Source organism: Phasianus colchicus, chromosome 2 (genome assembly GCF_987193195.1).
Source record: "Phasianus colchicus chromosome 2, bPhaCol1.hap1.1, whole genome shotgun sequence".
NCBI lineage: Eukaryota > Metazoa > Chordata > Aves > Galliformes > Phasianidae > Phasianus > Phasianus colchicus.
Window position 1 is genome coordinate 106,243,251 of NC_143437.1, and position 26,088 is coordinate 106,269,338.

The window sequence follows — 26,088 nt, forward strand, 5'->3', positions numbered from 1 at the left end:
ATCATCTACTGCTGTTCATCCTGTTGGGTATGCTCATTTTACTATTTCCTTTTACTGATCAAACATCTGCAGAGCAGTAGGGTTGTTAGGATGCACAGTCCCTTCCATACATAACGCTGTGTGTTTTGAAACATCCAGCAATATGTTTCAGTGAAAAACGTGTCATTTCAAATTGATCTACCTGATATTCCGGGCATTTCATCATTTTCTTAGCTCTAAATTCTATCACATCACTGGTTGTACAAAGTTTGTTTCAAAGTACTCTGTCCTTTTAAGAGCCACTTACCATTCAAGTCAAGGAAAATAACAGGAATGTGAGTTTCCATACCAGGCACGGGAGTCCTAAAATGTAAGACAGTGACAATGGCGGCATTTAAATTACAGCAGATTTACCCAGCACACGTACTTTATGATAAAAGCTCACAGAATATTACATTCAGTACAACTGCAATTCCAAGTCAGACCAATGATAACCTTGCCAAACAGCTTTATTTTAATTTACTGTTGCAGAGTCTCAACTAAATTGCTACTTCTTTTATACCAGCTCTCTTACTATTATTATATTCTTTGACCTCTGCTTTCAGAAATGTCTTCTCCCTCTAAAATGCTAATAGCAAAATTAAGTTTACTTACTCTGACATACACATTTATGAAATGCAAACCCCTCTGCATTATTGATGTCAGCGAAGACAGCAGAGTTGGTCAGAAAATCCAGCACCAAAGTTCTCAAGCTTCCATTGATGCTGCCACAGTGCACAACTGTTTCTCTGTCTTGTAAAACACATCTGTCCCAGAGCCCAAGCAGCCACAGAAGGCATGCTTTTCATGGTGTGTATTCAGGGAGAGCAGGACAAGGGGAAAGGGTTTTAAGTTGAGGGAGGGAAGATTTAGGTTGGATGTCTGGTGGAAGTTTTTTCCTATGAGAGTGGTGAGGTGCTGGAACAGCTGCCCAAAGAGGCTGTGGATGCCCCGTCCATCCCTGGAGGTGTTCAAGGCCAAGTTGGATGGGGCCCTGGGCAGCCTGGGCTGGTATTAAAAGGGGAGTTGGTGGCCCTGCATGTGGCAGGGGGGTTGGAGCTTCATGATCCTTGATGTCCCTTCCACACAGGTTGTGCTCTGTTTGTTTTAAAAATTGAGTATTCTGTGACCTTGCACTTTAAAGCTACAACATTAATGATGTACTAAAACGTAATACGAAGCATCAAAGACATTTTAAAAGATGCCTAGTTGCAGTCACAGCTGTAGAAAGGCTGTAGCCATCTCATGACAAACTTGGACTTAATGATTTTATGGTGAATAAGAGCAGGCTGGATTTTTATGTGACGTATAAGGTCACACTAAGAACCACACTGAACACTTCCTTTGGAGAAACTGCGTTCAAAATAGATTCTTTCCCAAGGAAGTTTCCTGCAGGTCGACAGTTTGCAAACCTATCCCAATATTTTAATGTCAAAGACAATGGTACTCCAATAAACCGTGTGACATCTTTATGTTTCAGAAGTACTAATTTGGCTCTGGGCAGCCTGGTCTGGTGTTTGGCAACCCTGCAAATAGCAGGGGGGGTTGGAACTAGCTGATCTTCGAAGTCCTTTTCAACTCAGGCCATTCTATGATTCTATGATTCTAATTTTAACAAATCTCCATTTAAAACCCTGCGACAGTCAATTCCATCAATAAATATCATCAGAGTTTTGCTCAGAAAAACACTGCAGAAAGTTGAAAGCAACCGATGCTGAGGTTTGAAGCAAAGCAGCCTTGCTTCCTTATCTGCAGTTGTTACTCACAGCTGCTACAGTATGGCAAGCTCAGTGTAGTGTAATTTACTATTTTTAATGTTTAGAAAATTACATGGAACACTTGCTGACTAAACAAACTTTGCACTTCAACCAGGAGCGCAACAAAATGCTCCTGTAGATGCAATTTTATTATGACAGAGCAGCCTTTTAAGTGAATGAACTAGGTAATTAACATATTAGCTAATTTTTTAAAATGGTAAGTGCACTGATAATAAATATTGATTCCGTTTCTTCAGAAGGTCATAATTACTCTCTGATCAATAGTGGTTTCGTTTACTAAATAGCATTTCTGGAGTTCAGATACACAGCCTAATAAAATAATATAAGCAAGAGCCCTAATTTTAACAACTTTCCTCATGCAGTGTAGAGTCCAGATGAAGGAAAGCAACAAAATGGCAACGATTCAAATCAGGAATAAGCCATGCATCATTTTTACAATAATTCTTTCATGTGGCAATGCATGTTCATACCACTCTGCTGGAGCTCCAGGGATCCCACTGCCTGCAGAAGGCACCATTACAGCATTCCTTTCTTCAGTGAGCGTTAGTCTCATCTCTAGAAGCTGTGCCTCCCGATCAGCATCATCCTCTGTTTTATCTGGGGAAGCAATATGTCAGTAAGGACAACACAGAGCACTTCTGAGTCACTGCCATTACCATGTGTTGATGCTATGCCATCTTAATAAAATCAAACCCACTCTGTTCAGAAGTTCAGCACACAAAGAAGCACACAGCATCAAAAACTGAATTTTATATAGGCTTCTCTAACTTTTGTTTCACTGAAAGTGAAGTAGTTGTGGATTCAGAGATTCAACACTTCACTTCCTTCTTTTCTAGATTTGGGGTGGCCAGCAGGGATAGGGAAGTTATTGTCCCTCTCTACACTGCCCTTGTGAGGCTCCATCTGCAGTACTGTGTCCAGGTTTGGGGACTCCAGTACAAGAAGGACAGGGAGCTGTTGGAGAGGGTCCAGAAGAGGGCACTAAGATGATCAGGGGGCTGGAGCACCTCCCCTAGAAAGACAGGCTGAGTAAGCTGGGCTTGTTCAGCCTGGATAAAAGAAGGCTGCAGGGTGACCTCATTGCAGCATTTCAGTACCTAAAGGGAGCCTACAAACAGGAGGGGAGTCAACTCTTTGAAAGGGGAGATAACAGCAGGACAAGGGGAAATGATTTTAGTTGAAGGAGGAAAGATTTAAGTTGCATATCAGGGGGAAGTTCTTTCCTATGAGAGTGGTGAGGTGCTGGAACAGCTGCCCAGAGAGGCTGTGGATGCCCCGTCCATCCCTGGAGGTGTTCAAGGCCAGGTTGGATGGGGCCCTGGGCAGCCTGGTTTAGTATTAAATGTGGAGGTTGGTGGTTCTGTATGTGGCAGGGCGGTTGGAGCTTCATGATCCCTGAGGTCCCTTCCAACCCAAGCCATTCTATGATTCCATGATTCAGTGATTTTACAATACATTAAAAGTGCCTGTGCATGTCTCAGCCTCCCACTGTTGTTATCTCAAGTGTGTTTTGCTTACCAGGCTTCCCAACAAGTTTCTGCAATTGCTGATCAAGGTATTCCTGACGCTTTGTTAAGGCACACAGCCACTTCCGACGGAGCCTCTCCAAATCCCTATCCTGTACAGAGGAAAGAAGTCATACTAATTATTGACTCAGAAAAGCCAATATTTCCTATTTGTGGCTTAAATGTTTCCTCAACCCTACTGCTCATCTTGTACACAAGAAGCAGATAAGAAAGAGAGAGCAAACCTCCACTGAATCACTTCACTCTTCTCTACTCTCTTCTTTTTTAGAGGACAGCTTAAAAAGCAATGCAGAATAGCTGAGGCTGGAAGGGAGGCTGCCTAATCCAGCCCTGCTCTGTGCTCAGAGCAGGTTCAATTTGCAGCAGCCTGCTTGGGATCATGTCCAGTTGGGATCCGAGCATCTCCAAGAATGGAAACTCCAGAACATCTCTGGGTAACCTGTTACAGTGTCTGACTACCACTACGGTAAAAAAGCTTTCTTAGCATTTTAGCTTGCCAGCTTAAGGCATTGCTTTTTCTCCAGCTGTTATTTTCTGCTACCCAGTGCTCAGCTGAGCATACTTCACTTTATCCACCTTCTTTGCTCAAACTTAATCTAAAACTTGGCAGCCATGACCTTGTAGCAGAGCTGGAAACTCCAGCTCATGTTTATGGCTCACTACCCATGCTCAGTATTTAGCAGCTTATATTAGGAATCCATTCCTAACCCCTATCATGCCATTATCCCTAGCTATGACATCTGCACCCGAGCCTTTTAAAATATTTTTGAGTGCCCAGGTCCTTCAAAAAATACCTATGTATCTGCAAGAACACTCAGTTCATTTGTCTCTGATACAGAAATCTCAGAAATGATGTATGATACTCCACATGCAGTATATTGGGTGCCACACAGATGAGCTATCCACTCTGGGATGCCCTTAGGGAAGCTTCTTTTAGGGCAGTAACAGTTCACTTTCATTCCAAAACAAGCCACAACAAATTGTTTGTCAAGAAAAATGAGTGGATGTAAGATTATAAACTTTTTATTACTCACCTGCAGACCCTTGCAAGTGTGCAGGAATCTGTCAGGGAGCATTAAGCCTAAATACCTTGTTGCTCACATTACACTAAGTTGAGATCTACAATGATGATGAAGTGTTTTTGCTTAAGTTATTCAGAAGAAGGTGAAGCATACATCACAGATATTGTACCTCATCAGTTCTCCTGCAAGGCTCATGTTACAGTGATATTAAATACATTTAAGAAGAAATCAAACCATTACCATGAAAATTTCTGTATTTATTTCACTGCCATCTTAGGGTTCTAGGAACAGAACCCCTCTTGAATGCCCAGGGCTTGATTACTCAGTAGTTTATTCCAGGTCTCACACATACATCCGAAATATGAAGCAGTATGAAGTATTTTGATTGCCTTTTTAACACCACTGTGCTTACTCTTTGTCTGCATTAAGAACTTTTCAACCTATCCATAATTTGTCAAAATAAAGACACCTTCCTTCACTCAAAACAGAAAATGAAAAGCAACTGGACCGTGCTTTTGAAATACAGATTAAGATATCTTATTCTTTTGTTTCTCTCTCTCTAATCCACCATATGGCTTTGTAGCATAACAACCAATGCAAGTCTCAGTTTTTTACTGTCTTCGGAGGAAAAGCTTTCAATGCAGAGATAAAATGCTGATCTTCCTTTAATATGCTTTAATCTGAAAATACCCAAGTTTGTAATATGAGAAGTTTTACCTGGTAACTGTCCATTTCATCTTCTTCTTCCTAAGACAAAACATGCAAAACCACATCAATAATGCTTTTTGACAACAGGAAACACATTTAATGCAAAGGGTACTGCTACTTTAAGCTATATCAGCAATCATCTGTAAAAGCCTGAGTTTAGCAGTGACCATAGAATTAAACAGTGACATCCCCAAGATTTGCTGCTATCAGCAGCTTGTGTCTAAACACAATTGAAAAATAAATGTACCTTTCACATGAACACAGCTAAAAATTCTTCATATATGGAAGAAAGAGGAATACTTAAGTAGCCCTAAGAAAGATCTAAGTGTTAAAGCAGAACAACTTGAAACCTATTGATCCTGGATAGCAAAGAAAAACCTGTTTTTTTTTTACCTGTGAGACTTAAGTAGGAATTTTACAACATCTGACATAAAGGATTCAAGGCAACTTTGCTGTAGCATATAGAGGAAAAAAATGTAAGCATTTCAGCCAATTGCTGAGGAGGTGGAAGTACTGTCTGCCACACCAGCAGCCACAAAGTAGACTTCAGACGTTTTGATTGCCATTATTTTCTGATGGGAGACACCACCTTTTGTTCTTGACGTGCATCACAAGCAGACCTGTTTGCACTGAGAGCAGGCACAACTGCCACTGCTGCACAGGGAACGGAACAGCAGCAATGTCTCCAATCCTAAGTGATTACTTATCTATTTAAGAAATAACAAGCCACTGGAGTCTACTTTTATATCTTAGTAATGAAAGCAAAAATCTAGCTAAGCTAAAATTAAAAAGCCATATAGAAGAGGCATTTTCTTAGTTCAAATTCTTTAGAAAATCTTTCACATTCCACAGATACTGATTTACTTGAGATACAGAAATGCTAATGAGGGAACTAAAAATCCAGATGTTCAAGTCAGAAAGCTATTGTAAGCAGCAGAACTAATATAACATGGCTTTCAATAGCTCTTTCCCATGTGGGTTACCATGAGGGAAAGAGGCAGTTCAGGCTCTTCTTCAAGGGGAGCTGAAGTCCTTCCTCTTGAAAGAACTATTTTGTGCTTTGCCAGTTCTGTCTGACATGGCACACTGTCATACCTAATATCTGAAGTAAAATCTATTGGACAAACTCTGAAAGAATTTTAGAAGGTTTGGCTTTTTCTTTCCTTTCTTGAATAATGTGCTAAGGGTGTTTCCTATCCTTAAAAGCAGCACAGTCCAGAACAGAGCCAGAAGGTAGCATTCCAAATAACATTTTTGTCACAGAAAATCATTTTTGATTAAGACTTTCTGAAAGACGTACACTTAGACTATCCTGCAGAATTCACAATATCACCTACATTCTGACAATTCTTGTTTTTGCTTTACATACATATAAATCTATCTAGTGGATTAAATAACAGCCTCCCTATCCCTGCTGCAAATCAACTAAAACTTGAAAGCAAAGCACTTGCCTCCAGATGTAACAAACTTGGGGCATAACCTTAAGCTCTTACATGCCTTGAAAATATGAGTAGCTTATAAGACATATTCAGACTCTTACCTGATAAATTTCAGGTACTTTTTGTGACTTAACGTGTTTTATTTGAACACAACCAATTCCAACAGATAGTATTGACTCCTCCATCAGTGGCAAGGTCCCAGATTCCTGCACAGATCTCACTTCAACCTGAATTCTTCGAGATTGCCCCTGTCCAAGAGAATAATGTGAAATGCTTGTCAACAACAACAAGAGAGTATAAAATGTTCAAAGAGAGACCTCTAGAGGCAGTCATTTGCAAGCAGCATTTTATTATGCTCTTGTGAGTACTGTAATCTCAGTGACCTGCTGTACAGGAGATACCCTTTCTGTTGCAAACATTTATGTTTACAGGATTCAGGTATTCATGGGGGAAAAAATCAGCATTCAGCAACTCAGTTTACGTGTCCTGAAAATCCTTCAGAACATGTAGCTATTGAATTTTTAATACTTCTGAAGGCAGAAACTTGGATCTCTTACCCATTAGACTGTTAGAAAACAGCCTTATTTGGTGAGCTATTGAAGTTTAAGTGACCTTTTCCTGACTCTGGTCTCCTTGACTTTAAATTGTTGCCTACCTGCTGATGCTATCAATACTTTTCCTCAATAAAATCCATAGGAAAAATCAAATCAGTTGGGGAACTCAGAGGTACAGCTTGTATCTAACTTTCACTAATTCCTGGTGTTACTCTGGCAATAGCTTGTCACCTAAAAATGTTAAGTGTTCAGCTGAGCACTAACAATGCAATGCACGTACAACTCAAAATAAAATGAATAGTTGGCTGAAAGCATCAATTAAGGGGGAAGTCTGGACTTCAAAAAATCCCAGGTAAGCCTCTGATAAGCTTTACGTAAGAACTTACACTCATTAAGTTTCACAAAACACAGAAGGAGTCCATGTATACAAGATCATACTCAATGTCTACGCTTGAGAACAACCTGGACACCATCCCTCCATCCACACAAAACAGAGCCCTCTCAGTTTCCCACAGTCTCTACTCACAGCTGAAATCCTGCACGTGCCACCTTACCTGTCTGAGCTGAAAGATGCCTCCAGTGCAAACATCCTTGGCAGGAGTCACCTCAACTGGGCAGTATTCCCCATTCTCATTCAGCTCTAGAATTTGAACCCAGAGCTCTACTTTTCGGGTTACTTCACTCCACCTGCAAAATACATCAAATGTCATTTCTTTCTTTCTTTTCTTTTTCTGCCCAAAGAAAAAGAGAAGGAAAGAAAAAGAGAGAAGGAAAAAAAAAAATAAAGCCCAACTATTGGCCCTGACCATAGACTGAAGAAGTGAAAGAACACTCCCATAGATGCTGTTTGTTGCCACACAGGGTTATTAGGTGTGCTAATAAATTTAAAAAATAATACATTCTACTGACAGCCCTTTTAGTCAACCATCAGAAATAAGTCTTTTCTTCACTATACTATGAAAACCAATTCTACTAGATTCTAACATTTAAGCTCCAGTCTCAACTACCAGATCTACAGAGATTCAGTGTTGTTGATGGCTATCAAGTCCACAGAGAAGACAGTCAAATGAAAATGACACTGTCTCACAAGCTTTCAAGACTGAAGGCATCTTCTTGAACTACATCATACTACTGCCTGCTGTCAAGTTCTTCCAAGAGCTTCAATTCCTTCTGCCAGTTTTCAGTAGCTCAGAATTAAGAAGGAAGGAGGTACTGCTCAGCTACTGAATGTAACTACTTCGTAACACACAGCTTCTCTTTGCCACATCTTCCTGATTTCTCTTTTAAATTTTCCTGTATTTCCCCTAATACCCAACATGTTCACCAAATTCTTAGGCCGAAAATAAATAAAAAGAGAAATAACTGCCACTAAATTAAGTTTCAGAGCTGTATTCCAGTAAGAAGAGCAAAACAACTTATGTTTAAGAAAATGCTACCAAGCTTAGTTTGAGGATGAGAAGTGGTTGCCAATAGAGAAATACACAACCCTTCAGTTTGAATGACTGTATTATTGCAATATTTACCCTAACAGAAGTAATTAGTAATACAGCTCTTTCAATGGAAGCATTACAGTGATAACACTTCATGTCCAAGAACAAACAGGAGTCTGACCCTGAATAAATACATCACTGTACAGTCAGAACAACCGTCTTGCTGTTCTAGACTTTATAGCTCTTTCTGGCTCAGATCAGCATAACCATATAACAAAAATTAATCAGCTTACTATTTTCTTCTCCTTTCTAAAAGACTACTAATGTACATGGCTGTTTTTTAAATAAAAGAGACTTCCAAGTCATTTGAGTTTGGCCACTTTTAATTTAAAACAGAGATAAGCATTTCTCCTCTTTCAGTTTTTAAAACCTATTGACACACCACATGACGTTCTCACAATAGGCTCTTTCTAAGAGCCTAACAGATAAAGTTTCAAACACCTTTTTATTTTTCAGTTCAGAACTTGACTACTTATCTCAAACCTGCTTAAGCCCTTCAGACAGTGATTTTCCAGATTTTTAAAACAAAAACCCTACTTTCTGTATTTACCTGTCTCGAAGGCTCCGTGTTTTGGCCTGAATGATTCCCAAATCCCACAGGGTTGGATTTTTGCGGTCACCACTCTGCTTGTGCCCATATACTTCAATTGCCAGAGCACCATCATAGAGATGTTCCATGAAGTCTTCAGAAATATTTACAGAAAACTCCTGCAAGTGACAAACAGGTTAATGACTGCAACCACATGCTGACTTAGGCTTAGAGACTTACTGTCTTGACTTTAACATAAGGATGTAGTAAAGTTACCCTAGTTCCCAAGTCACAATGTGGAGGAAAGGAAGAACTGCCATTTCGATTTGTAAAATGAGGAGGCAAGGTAACAATGTATGACATGCTTAAAAATAAAATTCCAGAGCAAGCTGTAAGATGACCGCATCCTGTTCCAAGTCCTGATCCAACCTCTAAAAAATATCTTATGTTCTAAAACTTAGAATCAAACTCCAAACTCATCAGAGGTTACGATATCTACTTTACAAATGAATGGAATTCAATGCTCGGTGTAATAACAAATGAGAGGAAGAACAAGAAGAGAACTCAGGTGATCATCCGGGATTAATCTAAATTGACTTCTGACATCTCAGAAAGGGTTGTAAAGCACTGGAATAGGCTCCCCAGGGAGGTGGTTGAGTCACCATCCCTGGATGTGTTTAAAAACTGTTTGGTTGTGGTGCTCAGGGACATGATTTAGTGGAGGGTTGCTAGAGCTAGGGTAGTATGGTCAGGTTCCAGTTGAACTTGATGATCTTTAAGGTCTTCTCCAACCTGAGCTATTCTACGATTCTGAGATCTCTATTGTAGATGCCTCCACTTAGCTAGTTGCTCTGAAGTGAAAAGGAGGAAGCAGCCTGTTCTAAGATATGCTACCTAACTTCAACATCTACTTAGAGATGAAAGGCAGCATGTCCCAGTACTCCCCATTTCTTTTCACTGATGTCAATGGAGAGTAATGAGGTCAGATGCAGACATATACTTAGAAGGGTATCACACTTCCACTTATACTCAGCTGCATTTTAACTCTGGGTAAACTAATAAGTCTGCCAAACAGACTGCCTTCCTTCATTAATTTACTTCATCACCTTCAGTGATTTTCGTACAAATGAATTGTGTACTACAAGGAAAGTTCTTACTAAAAATGGCATTAGGGTATCAGCCTCACAAAGTATAATAGTGGGAGCAAACGTGCAACCAACAGTGCTTTGCAAGCATAAGACTGCTTTACCTGCCAACAGTTCCAGTAATAAAATGGAAAAAATATATATATTTACGTTGCAGTGATCAAAGACAACCATGCACCGTGGCTCCTTGCTGATGGGGGATAAGGAAGGATCCACCTCAGGTGCAACATTAACTGGCTCCAGCTGATCCCAGAATGTGTATTTGCAGAACACAAAGTTGGAGAGGTGCTGTGGCAAACCTGTTGCCTGAAGTATTTTAATCTAGAGAAGAGATAAGAAACAAAGGAAAAGAACTTATCCATCAGGATTAAATTCTCCACACAGAATTTGGAAGTTCATTTTATAGAACAATGTTCTTCTGTTCCCCTGCAAAGGATAACTAAGAAGGTTTATTGGGAATAAAAAAAAGCTTACTAACGATGTACTTCTGCACTGATATCCACTGGAGGCTGTATTTTGAGTGCATCAGCTGAAAATGGCCACTAGATGTCAGCAATCACGTATTTTTGGGAATAAAAACCAGCACAGTGAATTTTATAAATACACCGTATTATTTAAGTTACTTTTAAGGGAGAGATGCAGCAAAAGTTATAATTTAAGAATATAAGACAAGTCATACACTTCTACCAAAGTGAGCTCCCTTATTCTGCCAGTCCCTTCTCTGAAGATATTTTTGTCCTTATGTTGGAAATAACATTAAAACAGCCCTGACAACTCAAAAGTAAGACATCTTCCCCCACCCCTTCCCTTCTTTAATGAACAAAAAACCCTGCAATTTTTGGATACATCTGTTCTAAACAAAACCATTGCATAAACCACATTTCATGTAATTTACCTCTATTTAATTTCTATTTACCTCTTTGTTATATTAAGGTCAAATAAGTCAGACTCCCTCCAGTGCTTTTTGCTTCCTTATATACTTCTATCTGGTGCTTGGCCTAAGTTGCATTTTACTATCACATAGAATTCCCAGTAGACCTTCCTTGCTTGCTTGCTTTTTATTATTAATAAACAAAACACATCTGTATATATTTCACAAAATATTCAATATTCAAGCAAGAGAAGAATGGAGAGAATGATTCACAGAACAAAGGAAGCTTATCAGATTCTTTGACTGCCTTTGAATTAGATATTACAGCTCCAGTCCCTGCACACAAATCTTTCATGTTTTCTAAGAATACAATAAAACTGTCTGGGATAAGATTGTATGCACTTGTATATAAATACAGTTTAATGAATACCTTGCAGACTTCAAAAAATCATGGAGACTGAAAGGAACAAAGACCATGAAAACAAAAACAGCCAAAGTACTGAACTCTGTACATACCACACAGCTAAATGGCTGTCACTTGTTTTTTCATCCTGAAACATCAGTACCATTTCATATTATTTATCAACAATTTTAGAGTCAGAACTCTCTCCGTGTAGTTGAATACTGGGAATGAACATTACATGCAAGGTTTCACAGAGATATCTATGTCCAGAAGCCAGTGCACCTGAGACTTTGTTATTTTAAGATGGGATGAAAAGAGAGGTTACTCACGAGGTTGGGGTATATCTGGAACTCACCCTGCAGACAAGTTTTCTCTCCTGAGTGTCATTTTCATTGGAATAATCAGGACTATCCTCACCACCAACCAACCTGTCGTCTATCTCTCCACTCACTCGAACAACTTCAACATGGAGTCGACCAGATACCTGATGAAAAAGGAGTACAAATGATACGTGTGCCAGTGAGCAGTGACAAATCCATCCCTTTTCAGATAACTATGACTGATGACTCCAGCCCAGCCTGCCAGCAGACATTTTCTTCCTTTCTGTTGTCTTGCAACGCTTGTTTGTAGCACCAGAGAAAGAAAGCTTGGAGTAAAGACTGTTGCTGTAAAGGAGTTTTCTTTTTTAAAAATCATCAGGCACTAGAGGGACTTTGGGAACACCATACTGCAATCTCACTCACCATCCCATCAGTCTCTGGAGAGTCTGCAAAGTGCAAGGCACAGAGGGCACATAGAATGTTTGCTCTAGCTGTCTTTTAAGATTTTCTATTGTGTTATATTTAACAGCCTTTTATAAACAGCAGTAAGTGAAAGGCAGTAGCTTATACTGGTTCTAATATGTATTTTGGGCTGCTTCACTTTGGAGGTTACACATAAAGCTTTTGTCTTTCACAGTTTGGATCTGAACATCAACAACTTGAGTATGGGACTTGCACAATCCCAAACTGTTAGCACAGATCTTGCGCACAAGAAACTGGAAAATATCTACCATATACTGGTATTATCATCCACAGACTGTGAATAAGCAGTTGAGTAAGGATAGATTATGGAAAACCAACCTCTCCCTTCTGATTGATGATTGGCACAGCGTATTGTAGCTTCACATCATAGAACAGGCACTCAAGAAAGACATTGGCTACTCCGATAAGGCTGTGGTTCTCCTGCTCATCATAGAAGGGATCCGCTCGTCTGAAGTAAGCTCTCATCACCTTTAACCAAATGCAGAAAAACGTAAGAAAAACAAATTTTTCATGACAGTTTTCCAATTGTTACAATACTACCCTAACAGGAAAAAGAGACGCAAGCTAGAGGCCAGATCAGGACACAAGAAGAATGGAAACGTGATTTTAACTTTGGACAAAGTATTAAGGCCTGTCCTCAACAAGTTCTCCAACACTGTCTGATTCAGAGAAGTCAGCCTGAGCCCCAGCTCTGATAATGATTCCTTACTACACTGAGCTATGCATGCAAACAAGCATCAAAGTGATGAGATAAGGGTTAATGAAATGCTGAAGATTGCTTCAGTATTAGCAAAATAAAGTTTAAGAGAAAGTGTTACATCTGCCTTTTCCCTCCCTCTCTCCACACCATTCCTCCAGAACCAGAAGATTTTCTTACATCTACTTAACCAAAAATTGAATAGGAAAATAATTCTAGTGGTACAGTAGTGGAGTAACTTTTACTTACAGGGTTGTCTTCCTCACAGTCTTTCCACTCCTGGTAAAGATCCCTCATGTCTACTAATCGATTCTCCAGCTTTTCCAGTGACCAAATCTGTTTGCCTTTCCCTTTCCTTCTCACCTGAATAGCAGGCTCGCTGAGAATTGCACCTCTCTGAGAAACAATTAAAGAGAGATTAATGCAGATCCTATGTCACAGCAATGACAAATAGTTTACAAACAACAAAAAAACAGAGAAGACCTCTGCAAAGTTTGGACTATTTTTTTTAATACAGCTTAATGATTTGAGTTCAAGCATGACAGCCTGAATTTGGCTGTCACAGTACATTCACGTTCAGTCTAACTGCCGTGTCTCATCCCAGCCACAGGCAGTAGTTTCTGTGGATGTTCACCTTAGATAAGTGTTACAAATAGGAATATTCAGGCATTTCACAAATATCCCCAAGTTACAGCAACCTGAAGTTCTAGATAAAGCAAATTTCAACTCCTGAAAACAACTTATGGAGGGGAAATGCATCAGGCTTTACTAATGTCCTGTTTCTGGACATACCAGAAGACTGCAAGAAAAACAAGCAAACAAGAGAAATTTCTAAAGCAATGCAGAACAATTCTAATCTTGGGTTAAAATACATCTACTGTACTGATGATGATGGCTTTACGATCACCAAAATTTTGAGCTGGTCTCAAGAATAGAAAGGATATGACAGCTTAGGTAGCGAGCCTGCAACAGAGAATTCTGGGTTTGGTTCCCTCCTTTCAAAATGTTTAAGATATCTGGAAGGAATCATCCAAATCCTCTCAGCTCCAGCTCCTCCCTGTACAACAGGGATGTCAGCAATTTCTCACCTCAATACCATGATGCAAAGGCAAATGCATAAGGTGACAGCAAACACATTTAGTAGATGGATTCTACATAGATTTTATCACCATGATGGATTTTATCACCTAACCTACATGGACTTTGTCACTCCGAAACAGAAGGAAATGTGAACTTCAACATCAATGCAAACTATCTAGACCATAAGTCAGAATAAGATGAATATGAATTCCAAGAGGCAAACTACATGAACAATGTTTTAGTTCCATTACAACTACATTACCTTACTGTTGGCATTAAGGCTTGAAGCTGGGATCTGGAGGGTGACTTTATACTCTGTCCTCTTGTCCAATTCTTCTCCAATAAAATTGGCTTCTCTCACATACAAATTGGCTTTAACAATTTGCTCTCGCAGCTTTCTTAGGCTGTGGGTCAACATTTCTTCTCTAGAAGGCAATTTGTTGCATGGAAAGACAGAAGAAAATGGCATTTAGATATTGAAACTGACTGCAAAGCACAGGATCACTTGACAGGGAAAAAGTCAATACTCAGCTTTTTAACACAAAAATTAGGCAAATTAAATGGCATTTCCTCTTGGAAAAAGAAGGTTGTCTGTATGAATTTATTTAGTAGTGTGGACATCAGCATACAGCCAGCTTTGGAGACTTCTCCATGTATCTGCTGAATAGTCAGTGCTTATATGGCTTATTCCAGAGCTTTCCCAGCACAGATGTGGATGTTCCATTTTACAGCGGGAGATTTGTTCAGACATCATGACCCACATGCTCACTGGCCTCCCTGGCAAATGTATCAGAGCACCAACTGTGCAGTGCAGGAATCCAGCACCACAAAATATTCTAGACAGACAGCTAACACCTTGTTGGACTGCCTCAGGTACTTTGCATTTCAAAAGATGCTCCTTAAATTAGGTCTGTGTTTCCTTGTTACATCTTTTACCATATTTATTGTTTTAGGGAAAGTTTCATCTTCCTTCTGCAGCTGCTCCATTTGTCAGTAATGCTGGCAAAGACCATTCAGATGAAGCAGATAATACACTCAGTGCAATTGTCTATGAAGAGGCAGAGGCCTGTGACTCCTCTGTGATTGTTACACAGCTCTTGCAATCCTCTGGATCTAAGTTCTTTTTATCACCCTCTTACTCCCTTTTCTTTCTGCAATCTTCTGGCTGCCAGAACCTGCCTTGGTCAGACAGTTGGATACAAGTTAGAAGGAAGAACCTTCCAGCAGCTGTCATGAATTTACAGAAGAAGAGACTCATATTTAATGCTGGTACAGTTTCTCCTTAACAACAAAGCAGACATTCTTACTTTAAAATCTTTCTAGCATTAGTGATCTGATTGTGCTTCAACCAACATTTTCCTCTCTGTCCCCCCCAGTCATCAGCAGGAGTCTTCTCACAAAGCTGACAGAGGCGTGCAACGCAATTTAAACCTTGCAAAATTCACTGGCACCAAGGAACTTGAAATGAACAATCCTGCTGGTCAGATTTTATTACCCACCTCTCCTCTGCCCATTGTCGTAAACGCTGTTGAGCACTGGGAGAATGAAAGGAGAACCTGTCCATGCTGCGGAAATGCTGCTTCTCCGGTGACAATCGCCTTCGTAACTGTTCCAGTTCATGCTCATACATAAGTCTCTGCCGTTCAAGTGCAGATCTCTTCTCCTCTTCGTGCTGCTGCTCCAGGCTTTGCAAGATGGACTGCATAGGATCTAGGTAGGTGATGAAAAATAAAGAGGCTAGAACTTCTGGGGTCGAATATCTAGTGAGCATGAAGTTAAACTTAGGGAATCAAGTAATGAATATGTGGCAGAGTGGAGACTTGGAAAGACAAGCTCTGTCCCACGTTCTGTACTAATGTTCTGCACTGCCTTGGGCAAGGCACAAATTACTATGCCTTCATACTTCACTTCATATAGACCTACAGATATCCATGCCAGGGGCTGCAGTGGCCAGTGAGATCAACTGTGAAGAATGTTTACTAGACAGTAAACATAGTACTGTATCACATAAGAGGAGGAAGAGATTGCATTTGTTTGTAAGGCATATTTAAAAAATGCTGCTGAACCGTGGAACAAAATAAAGACCCACAGAACAGAGGGTGAATGATTTAAGAGAGTTTGGAAAAGATCAGTCTTAAAAAAAACTACTTCTGTCCCAAAATAATGCCAATCTGGGGGAGCTATGTAAGACCACAAGAACTAAAGAACACAAATGCAGAGACAGAAATCACTATAGTTAATGCCAGAGTGAGACATAACACATGAAAAAAAAAACCAGCAAAGCAAAAACATTCTGATTTGAGGCTGCAGTTCCACCAGCATTTCAGTTTCAGCTTTTTCCTCAACAAGAGCTGCCAAACAAAATATTTTGTGGTGGTGTTTTTCCCCTCCAGTGCAAAAATGGCTACAATGAGTCATTCACAAGAAAAAATTTCCAGTAGGATGCTACAAGGGAGAAAGCTGGTGCTAAACATTCCCTGAACATATAACCTCATATTCACAGAATCATAGGATGGCTTGAGCTGGAAGGGACCTCAAAGATCATCTAATTCCAACCTCCCTGCAACAGGCAGGGTTGCCAACCATTCAATCAGGCACCAGATGAAGTTGCTCAGGGCCCCATCCAACCTGAAACACTTCCAGGAATGGGGCATCCATCCCTGTGCATATTTCTAATAACTTCAGTTGCTTCTTACCATTACTACCAAGTGCCTTCATAGTGACTTCCATCTGGGCATATTCATAGCTGAAGTTAATCTCACTGGACACTTCACTGGAATTGTCTCCATCTACATCCAGCTGCTCAACGCTATTACTGCACTTCATAGAGTTGTCTCGCTCCTCATCCTCATGATCTGATTTCTTTTTCTTCTTTGGCAAATTCAGCCTTTAGAAATAAGGAGAAAATCTTAAACTAATACATGGTCATCTTTGAGACAAAAGCTTGCTTAAAAAACACATTTAAATTAAGCAGGTTACCCAAATCTGTAGATTTTTCCCTTTTGAAATCTGTTGATCTTGTCTGTTGATTAGAAGCATAATTTTCCTCAGAGTAAATAAGGGACTTCAAAGAAAACTAATTTACATTATGCTCTGATAGTGTAGAGTACCTGAAACCACTAATCACATAGCTTATATAACTACTATTTTTTTCCTGCACCAAAACAATTTACAGGAAACAAAAAATAGAGATAAAAGTTCTTAAATACATATTACTCTTATCATATTCTTGAGTATTACAAAATATAAAATACGAAAAACAAAAATATAAATAAAATAGAGGCAGGTATAAAAGCAAACAATTATGTTTTAGATTGTCATTTAAATGCCCTGATTTTTAAGGTACTTCAGACCAGCCACAGAGGGTCTCACACATACAGTCCTACACAGAAAACTTCTGCCAGTGTCCCTGTCTGACACAGGAAGGTCTGAGGTATGGCTAGAGCTGGAATTCCAGGGAACAGAGAACACAGTGACCTTGTAAGACTGAGATCACTGTATAACACAGGTCTGAAATTGATGCAAAATCCAAAGGGCAAACTATTCAAATCAAACATTGGGTGTGATACCTTCCTCTGTAGCCTGCATGCTCCATTCATATTTTTACTTATACCGTGAAGTAAAAAAGTAAGCTGGTTCAAACTTGCAATTTATTTCATTTCTTTCGTACCTGAAAAAGTGGTTGTTTCCCCATAGTATTCTGTCTCCATGATGTAGCTGGACAGGACCCGTAACAGCAGAACCATTCACAAATGTCCTGTGAAAAGATGAAAAGCTAAAGTAAAGCAATAGTAAAACCACAATAGGAAGCATTTTCTTATTCTGCTCGCTTTAATGTAGCTTGTTAAAGCAAGAAAACAGGTTTGTGGATTACAACCTACTACAATCCTATAGCAGGGACACTTCCCACCAGCCTAGGTTGCCCAAAGCCCTTTCCAGCCTGACCTTGGGCACTGCCAGGGATGGGGCACACACACATTCTCTGGACAGCCTTCAAAACCCTAAAAATGAAGAATTTCTTTCTTATATTTAAAGAAACTGCACTCATCTACCCTGTGTCTTCTTTTGCTTGTTAAAGCTCTACAGAATTCACTACTTTTGGATAGATATTACAACATCTATGTCTGGAGACATGGCCTTAAAAATGAGAAAGCAGGAAATAAACGTCACTGGAAATAAATACTTCTCTCACTGCTTTGAAATACAGACATATAGTTGAATAAGCCTTTGGAGAACTTTGGTACATAACAGTTTAAAGACAATAAGCAAATTAGAGAAACTACCTCTATTTCAGAGTCAGATTAAACCCCAAAATAGGATCTCTCAAAATAGGATAACAAATTTGAAGGGAATCTCAGGATGTCACCTCGTGCTATCTCTGAGCAGGATCAAATATGAACCAGGATAGAAGTGAAATTCTTGAATTTCGTGATTCTTGCAGTACATTACTGGAGGTGCTGACACTGCATGTCATTTTGTGATCAGTTTGAATATACCACCTGCTTTTCAAGTATTGCTACTTAATCAAATAAAGCAACAAATGCTTCAGCTGCTCTTTGCATATCAACAGATTTCCTAGAAAATTAATTCAAATTTTGATAGAGTTAAATCTACACAGCTGCAAATCAGTGTGTATCTACTTGCTGAAAGCATAAGCAATTCACACATCCTCTCTTTGAAAACTTAGATTATAAATGCCATCACTGAAAGAAATCTCTTCAGAATGAAATACGTGAGCTGACAGAAGAGTAGATAACAATTCAAACAAAACCTCAAGCAAAACACAAGAGACAAAATTTTCTTACTTCCTACCCACTGGAAGAGTGTGGCTTTTCAGTTATCTTTTTGCCCACTAATCACCAAGTACTAGATAAAACTACAATTCTTACACAGCTAGATCTGTGCCTTTACCTAGTGTTTTTTTGAGGTGTTAACATAACCTGTCCTTCTGGGGTGATGTCTATAATGCAGTGTTCAGGAAGAATTCCCATTCCACATAGCTGGATATCTTGAGAGTTGTCTGATCCTATTAACGTGTGCTCCTAGGAAAATTAATTCAGATGTTAGCAATGGGTTGTAAAGTTTCATTAGTGCTACACTAATGTAGTGTACAGCTATTTTTCTTCTGGCTGTAACTTCAAAATTAACTTCCAAAATCTGAAAGCTGTTCAATACTTCCTGTAAAGGGAAAAAGGGGAACGAAACATTGCACACAAATCCCCACAGCACACATCCCTTACAGCAACAAGTAGGGAGCACACAGGAAATTTCACAGCTAACAGTTACATCCAAATACGAAGAAGTTTCTATAATTAAACCATAGAATTCAGTGCCTCAGGATGCTGTGGAAGCCAAAAGAATAAAAGAGTTCAAAGAGGAATTAAGGCAGGTTCACAGTGGTTAGACCCAGGGCTATTACACAGGTTCCATTTAGATCATCCTCTGGCTTAGTAAATCCCTGAAGCACTCAAGGGACAAGGAACTTGGCAGAGGAAGGAGCACTCCACACGTGCTCCAGTTCATCTATTTCTTTTTGAGGCATCTCTAAGCATCTGTAAGCAATTGCTGAGGAGTAGACACAATAGATAAGTGAGGTGAAGCTCTTATTTGGAGCTTTTATAAGAAAGAACACATCAAAGAGAACGTGAGTAAGATACTTAAGAAGTCTGCAGTGAGTTCTTGTTATGTGTTCTCAACAAACACCACAGAGGTCAGCTCTGCTTCAATAGTGGTCAGTGCTGAGGCTGATTTAGCAGCCTGAGTCACACTCTGGACACCTACAGGCAAAGCACCTTCAGTTTTTCTCCCAAATCTCAGCTCAGCTGTTTTGGCTTTTTTTTTTTTTTAAAGCAGAGAACACAATGAAAAAGTTTTCCCTTTCTCTCACTGTGATACCACAGAGCAACAATAAGATGACTGATAAAAAAGAGGATCACAGACAGACTGAAACAAAACCATCTTCCAGCCCCATTGCTAATGTGTGGCTGCTTTGAGAGTTGCACACACCACTTCAAAGAGAAAGATTTAATATGAAGCTTAAACTGCCGGAGTTTTTGTGCTGTCAGATTATTAGAATTTGTATTCTAATTGTGACTTTCAAAGAGCTGCCTCTCGTTTTACATCCTGCCTCCAGATCACATCTACGTGGTTAGTTAAAGTAGAACAAACTGCCCAGTTGTCATAGTGCAGAGTCCAAAAGCCACATCATACATTTCCTGTTTGACATCAGGAACGGACACTGCACATCAGTGCACAGAAGTGCATGGGCAGAACAGAACCTGATTTTCACTCCTGCTGAGCTGCGTGAAAAGGAATAAAAATACATTTGATAAGCTGAAATCGGTACCCAGAATTTTGATTACACATGTGGTAGCAAGCTGACTACTGATATGGCCAATCTTCATACAAATCATTTCTCTGGGTAAAATTCTGTGACATTTGAAAAATGGAAGATAATTTATAAAAGAGAACACCTCGAAATTTCTTTAAATATATAAATATTTTCAGAGTTGGGCTGAATGATCCACGAGTCCCTTTCCAACTCGGGATATTCTATGATTCTATGAATACAAATATACATATATATAAATCCCAAACCCTCCTCTGTGACAGAGAACTACATTTGAAGTTAAAAGATCATATTCATACTACTTTAAATGAAGCAGTGAATAGCACGGATTGCTTGTCTTTAATATATGCATTATAATAATATGCTCTGTACATCTGTGTCAATGGCATTAGAATCCTACTTCTGTTAAAAAAAAAATAAATACATCAATATTGATTTTTACCTTTAAATAGTATACCAGGAGTTCATTGAGAGCTGGATCTGCATTCAAATTAACCAGGAAGCACTTATTATCCCCAACTTTTATTCCAGAAGATTGAAGTGATATGCCAAGGCTTTCCAACTGTTTCTGACGTTCCTGTAAGAGAGTTGCCATAAAAAAATCAGTCCAATCCCTAGGAAACACATTCCTACCTGCCAAAAATGACAAGGCAAAACGAAGAGCAGCTCCTCCTGAAAAAGGCAGCTCTTTCTTCTGCAATAGATGAGACGCAAAAACCTGAGTTGTATCAAATTTTACAGCAGGATGTCTGCAATTTCTCTGGTCCTTCTACCTCTGGACTTGGAGTGCTACGTGCTGTGGTCTCACACAGTTGCATCCTCTCAGTGAAAAATGACAACAGCTGAAGGCAGCACACTGCAGTACTGTAGGAGCTTCTCCGTGACCTCACTGAACAGCAAGCATTACCACAAAGCCATCTCTTCAGCCCTTTATTTTCTCCTTTGAGCTAAAAGGCTCAAAGTTAAGTCAACACCCTGCCAAATCAAGTTCCACGTCTATCTTTTATTCCTTAGAAATTAAAACGACCAAAACCTGACAACCTTCTATTTAAGCAATGCAAATAACACTTCCTGCTGAATAAGAATAGTACCATTTTGGATGATGTTTTGTTCTTGTCAATGGACTTCATAGAATTCCACAACAAAGCATTACTGTGCAAAAAAGTACATCTTTCAAAGGGAAGTGGTAGGGTGAAGACTAAAGCAGGGAAATAGGAACATTAAGCATTTCTGTCTTAAAGAGAAAACAAAACAGAAAAGGATTCTTCTACAGAAAAGAAAAAGAGATGAATACTGAGAATTGATCCAAGGATCATATAGAAACTGAAAGTGAAATGAAACTCCCTATCCACAACAGCAAACCAAATAAAAATAAATAAAAACATGGGAGATTCCTCAGGGAATTACTGAGTGGAATAAAAAATGGAAGAATAAAACGAAGAAGTAAAAAATATGAGAGACTTACAACAGCTTTATCTGTGCCACTGAGACTTGATAAAAATATTTAGAAGAGATTACATAGGAATAATGGAGGGAAGTTCATTATGACTCTGAACTTTACTTATGAGTTTGCACTGCATTAAAAAACTTGCCATGTCATAGTATTGAGTATAATTCTCTGCTCAACATCAAAGCTTTATCTGCTTTAACCAAGATTAAAATTGCAAGTAATGGCAAGCACAACTCCCTCTTTATTTTCTCTACCCTGTCTTCCTACACACTATGAAACCAACAGCGTCCTTGAAAGGAAAACTCATGTGTGCTTGTGAGAGAGAGCAAAACAAAGAACAGAGGAAAACTGCAATGTGATGTCAAAGCTTCCTCTTCTATCACCAGTGCCAGGCTCTGATGTTTACATCATTCTGTATCATCTACAGTCACAGATAAAGAAAAGAGACCTTGCTCATGGTCTAAAACTCAAAAGGTTCACATAAAGAAAATGAGCCAGTTTCCATTAACTTTTGATCAATACCTACTGTTGAGTAACTGAAGAATAAAATACTGAAGAGTAAAATACATCAGAAGTATGTCAAATACTCTGTGAAGACGTGAAAAAATTGCCTTGTCTTTAAGGCTTTGAACCCTTATAGTCCCTTCACCTCTATGAAGTGCCTTTTCAGCAGTTTCTTATTCTTCATGAGGAATGATCCTTCTCAAAGATTTACAATTATCTTTACATTCTACCACTGAAATTTGTCAGGCAGATGGTGGTGGAGGCCGGCTAGGAATAAAATCACATGACAAACCATAATATAAATGCCTTTAGCCTTGGGCTCATGTAAGTTCTGATGATGATGTGAGAAGGTTCCTTTCACTGGCTTTCATATGGCACTGAAACAGCCCTCTACTGCACACACACTGGTCCTCATCCTTCCTCTGAACAAACCTCACTTCCTCTACAGCTGCAAGGCTCAGAGCAGGCTGAGAATTTAGATAAAGAAGAATGCCAAAGCAAGTAGCTGTATGCAAACATCAAGGCAGATTTATTCTGCAGCGTTGATCTCATTATTTTGATCAATCTCCTTGCATACTCAGGGTTTCTACACCTACAAACTGCAGTGTAAAATGAGATCAGAATTATTATTATCATTATTATTAAATTTCACCCTTAACAGAGGGTGTTCCATGGTATGATTTTGCTCTGAAAGACAGGAAGCCCTCTTATTTGAAGGAATATTTCTTACAATGGATGTTTAAAACTCAAGTCAAAGCCTATTCTGATCATGCCATCTACAAAAAGGGCTTTGTATTGGAGGCTCAATTTTCTTACAAGCTATTCATCACCTTTCAATAGTTCTCCCCCTTCAGTTCCCTACTGCAAATATATACATCAGCATTTGTGTGGTAAGAATTGGAAGTGTCATGCAATAATCCTGGTGTCCTGCACAATTTTTCAGCGTAGCTATCATCTTCAATTATGTTCTGAGGCATTAAATAGGGGTGTAAGAGGCATTAAAACAAACGGGAATTCAAACACTCTATTTTTTAACATTCTGAATGTTCTTTGCCTTCAGTATTAAGGCACTCTGTACATAGCCTTGCATTTAACATTCTCAATGCTCCATCCTTCATCAGAAACAACAATTTTGCTGTCTGAAGAATACCAAATCCCTATAATCCTCTCATCCATGGATTTTTTTTTTCCAAACAACCTCTTAATTTGCATAGAATGACAATTTATTATTGTCATTCTAGAATAGTAATCTGGGAAAGAGCCAGCTATCATAGGATTTAAATGAAGTTTTTCTACAAGGGCAGTAAGCTTGACCTACTTACCCATAACCGCGAGAGATTCACACAAACAAAGGAAGCAAACCTATTGTTTATAAGCATTACAAACAGATACAGAAAAAGAAAAATCAGCAAACCTGTGCTATCTCTTCAGTTTTTCTTAACTTTTCTTCCCAAGTCACAGTCATTTCCTGGATCAACTTTTCTGACTCCTCCAATCGTTCTTTTAATTCTGGTGATTTCATAGCCTGCAGAAATAAAAGTAAAGGGAACAAGAAAGCTTATTGTGCTTTGTTTTTTTCACATCACTCTCACACAGATGGGGCAAAAAGGAAACATATCATTACTCATCTCACAATGCAGACTCAATCAGTAAGTAAAGGATTGTTTTAAATGCATATTGCATGCAAATGCAGAATCCATCAAAAAGTTAGTTTAATTAGCTTCAAATACAGATGCTAAAGGGAAGTTTATATACTTTAATGCAAACCAATTACACAATACTGGCAAATTTGCATAAAGATATTCAAACACAAACTAATCTCATTTCTGTACCAATGTGAACTTCCAGACAGACTCATATCTGAAACAATCTGTCCTGCATACTGCTGATCTGGATAAGCACAACCTCTAAATTGTAGCTAACATCTCAGTCCCTTGAACAGCCATGCCACCGTAATATTTTTATTGTCTGTTTTGATATAACCTGATCTGGGATGCATGATTTTTTTCTTTCCATTGGAAAAAAAGTAAGCTGTTTCTATATATGCATTTTCCAAAGCTGATATAAAAGAGGGCAAAGTTTTTACACTACATCTTCCCTTCTGCCAGTCTCAATACTGGCTTATTCTATCTGCACTATCCTGAACAAGAATCCTATGGGCTTCCTAACATCATTATTTCACCACAACAATATGGAACTGTTTGGATAGTAGGTATTTATGCAATGCCCATCAACCCATCATTCTTCATTAATTCCAACAAGAAAAGATCAAAATGAGTGCACTAAAAAAGAAAAGGGGAAAAGAGGATAACGTCTTATTCTTCAGGGGAAAAAAAAAGTCAACTGTCAAGTTCTGTTCTGCCATGGCTCTTTAGGAAACAAAAAGGACAGTGACATAAAAAAGAAGAAAAAAACCCCTACTTATTGACCTCTATATTTAGAAATGAGCTTTGAAAATGTAACTTGACTATCATAATGAGGCAGTGCTTTTGTTCATTTTAAAAATGAACCATTATGCACCATTTCTGTAAGAACAATTTGATGGGCAACAAATGAAACAAACTGAAAGGAGAACAAGCACATGTGCTTTTTGACCTTTGCTGTGTAGCCTCTTGATAGCAAACTAAACAGTTTTTTCCATGCTCTTTGTCATTGCTGCTCAGATGACAAGTGGGGTGGGATCTGAATACTTAGCAATGGAAATATTTATTACTTCATATTTAGGAAACACTACTTCATTGTTTTGGACAGCTGCCATTATTTTGGCATTAGTGCTCACAGATGAAACAAACAGGGAGTACTTGCATTTCTCAGGAATCCACTGTTAATATTTCAGGGGAAATCTTAAATATTTAACATGAGATAACTTGAAGAAACCAATGCTCGCTTATTGGATGCTTTGCACATTCATTAGCTCAAATGGAACAGTCCAAAATTTATTAGACATTTGTAATATCACAACCAGAATTCCCTGCAAATCTCAAGAGACAAATACTGTACAATGCAGAAAAATTGTGATTACAACAGTTGGATTATATCAACATTGCTTTGCCACTTTTGAGAACAGAACTCAGAATTGCTCTAGCTATTGGCCCTCATGGAATCACAGAATCATAGAATGGCCTGGGTTGAAAAGGACCACAATGCTCATCCAGTTCCAACCCCCTGCTATGTGCAGGGTTGCCAACCAGCAGACCAGGCTGCCCAGAGCCACATCCAGCCTGGCCTTGAATGCCTGCAGGGATGGGGCATCCACAGCCTCCTTGGGCAACCTGTTCCAGTGCCTCACCACCCTCTGGGTGAAAAACTTCCTCCTAAGATCTAACCTAAACCTCCCCCGTCTCAGTTTGAAACCATTCCCCCTTGTCCTATCACTATCCACCCTCACAAACAGCCGTTCCCCCTCCTGTTTATACGCTCCCTTCAAGTACTGGAAGGCCACAAAGAGGTCTCCCTGCAGCCTTCTCTTCTCCAAGCTAAACAAGCCCAGTTCCTTCGATCTTTCCTCATAGGAGAGCTGCTCCAGCCCTCTGATCATCTTAGTGCCCTCCTCCGGGCACTAAGAGCTCCACGTCCTTCCTGTGCTGGGGGTCCCAGGCCTGGACGCAGTGCTGCAGATGGAGCCTCACAAGAGCCGAGTAGAGGGGGACAATCACCTCCCTCTCCCTGCTGCCCGCTCCTCTTTTAATGCAGCCCAGAACAGAGTTGGCCTTCCAGGCTGC

General features: G+C 39.3%; 1 protein-coding gene across 2 annotated transcripts in view; it reads right to left on the reverse strand.

Moving 5' to 3' along the window:
- Positions 1–26,088, reverse strand: part of KIF13B (kinesin family member 13B) — a 124,028-nt gene that overhangs the window by 37,224 nt on the left and 60,716 nt on the right. For both annotated transcript variants that reach the window (XM_031603833.2, XM_031603832.2), the window contains exons 12-29: positions 23,781–23,891; positions 20,855–20,989; positions 18,975–19,105; positions 17,734–17,820; positions 16,760–16,950; positions 15,563–15,773; positions 14,326–14,488; positions 13,233–13,379; positions 12,605–12,754; positions 11,839–11,967; positions 10,360–10,530; positions 9,086–9,243; positions 7,600–7,732; positions 6,593–6,739; positions 5,062–5,091; positions 3,315–3,414; positions 2,267–2,393; positions 287–342 (exon numbers count right to left, since the gene is read on the reverse strand). In XM_031603833.2, coding sequence (XP_031459693.2) covers positions 287–342; positions 2,267–2,393; positions 3,315–3,414; positions 5,062–5,091; positions 6,593–6,739; positions 7,600–7,732; positions 9,086–9,243; positions 10,360–10,530; positions 11,839–11,967; positions 12,605–12,754; positions 13,233–13,379; positions 14,326–14,488; positions 15,563–15,773; positions 16,760–16,950; positions 17,734–17,820; positions 18,975–19,105; positions 20,855–20,989; positions 23,781–23,891 — 2,377 coding nt within the window. The remainder of the gene's footprint in view (positions 1–286; positions 343–2,266; positions 2,394–3,314; positions 3,415–5,061; positions 5,092–6,592; positions 6,740–7,599; positions 7,733–9,085; positions 9,244–10,359; positions 10,531–11,838; positions 11,968–12,604; positions 12,755–13,232; positions 13,380–14,325; positions 14,489–15,562; positions 15,774–16,759; positions 16,951–17,733; positions 17,821–18,974; positions 19,106–20,854; positions 20,990–23,780; positions 23,892–26,088) is intronic.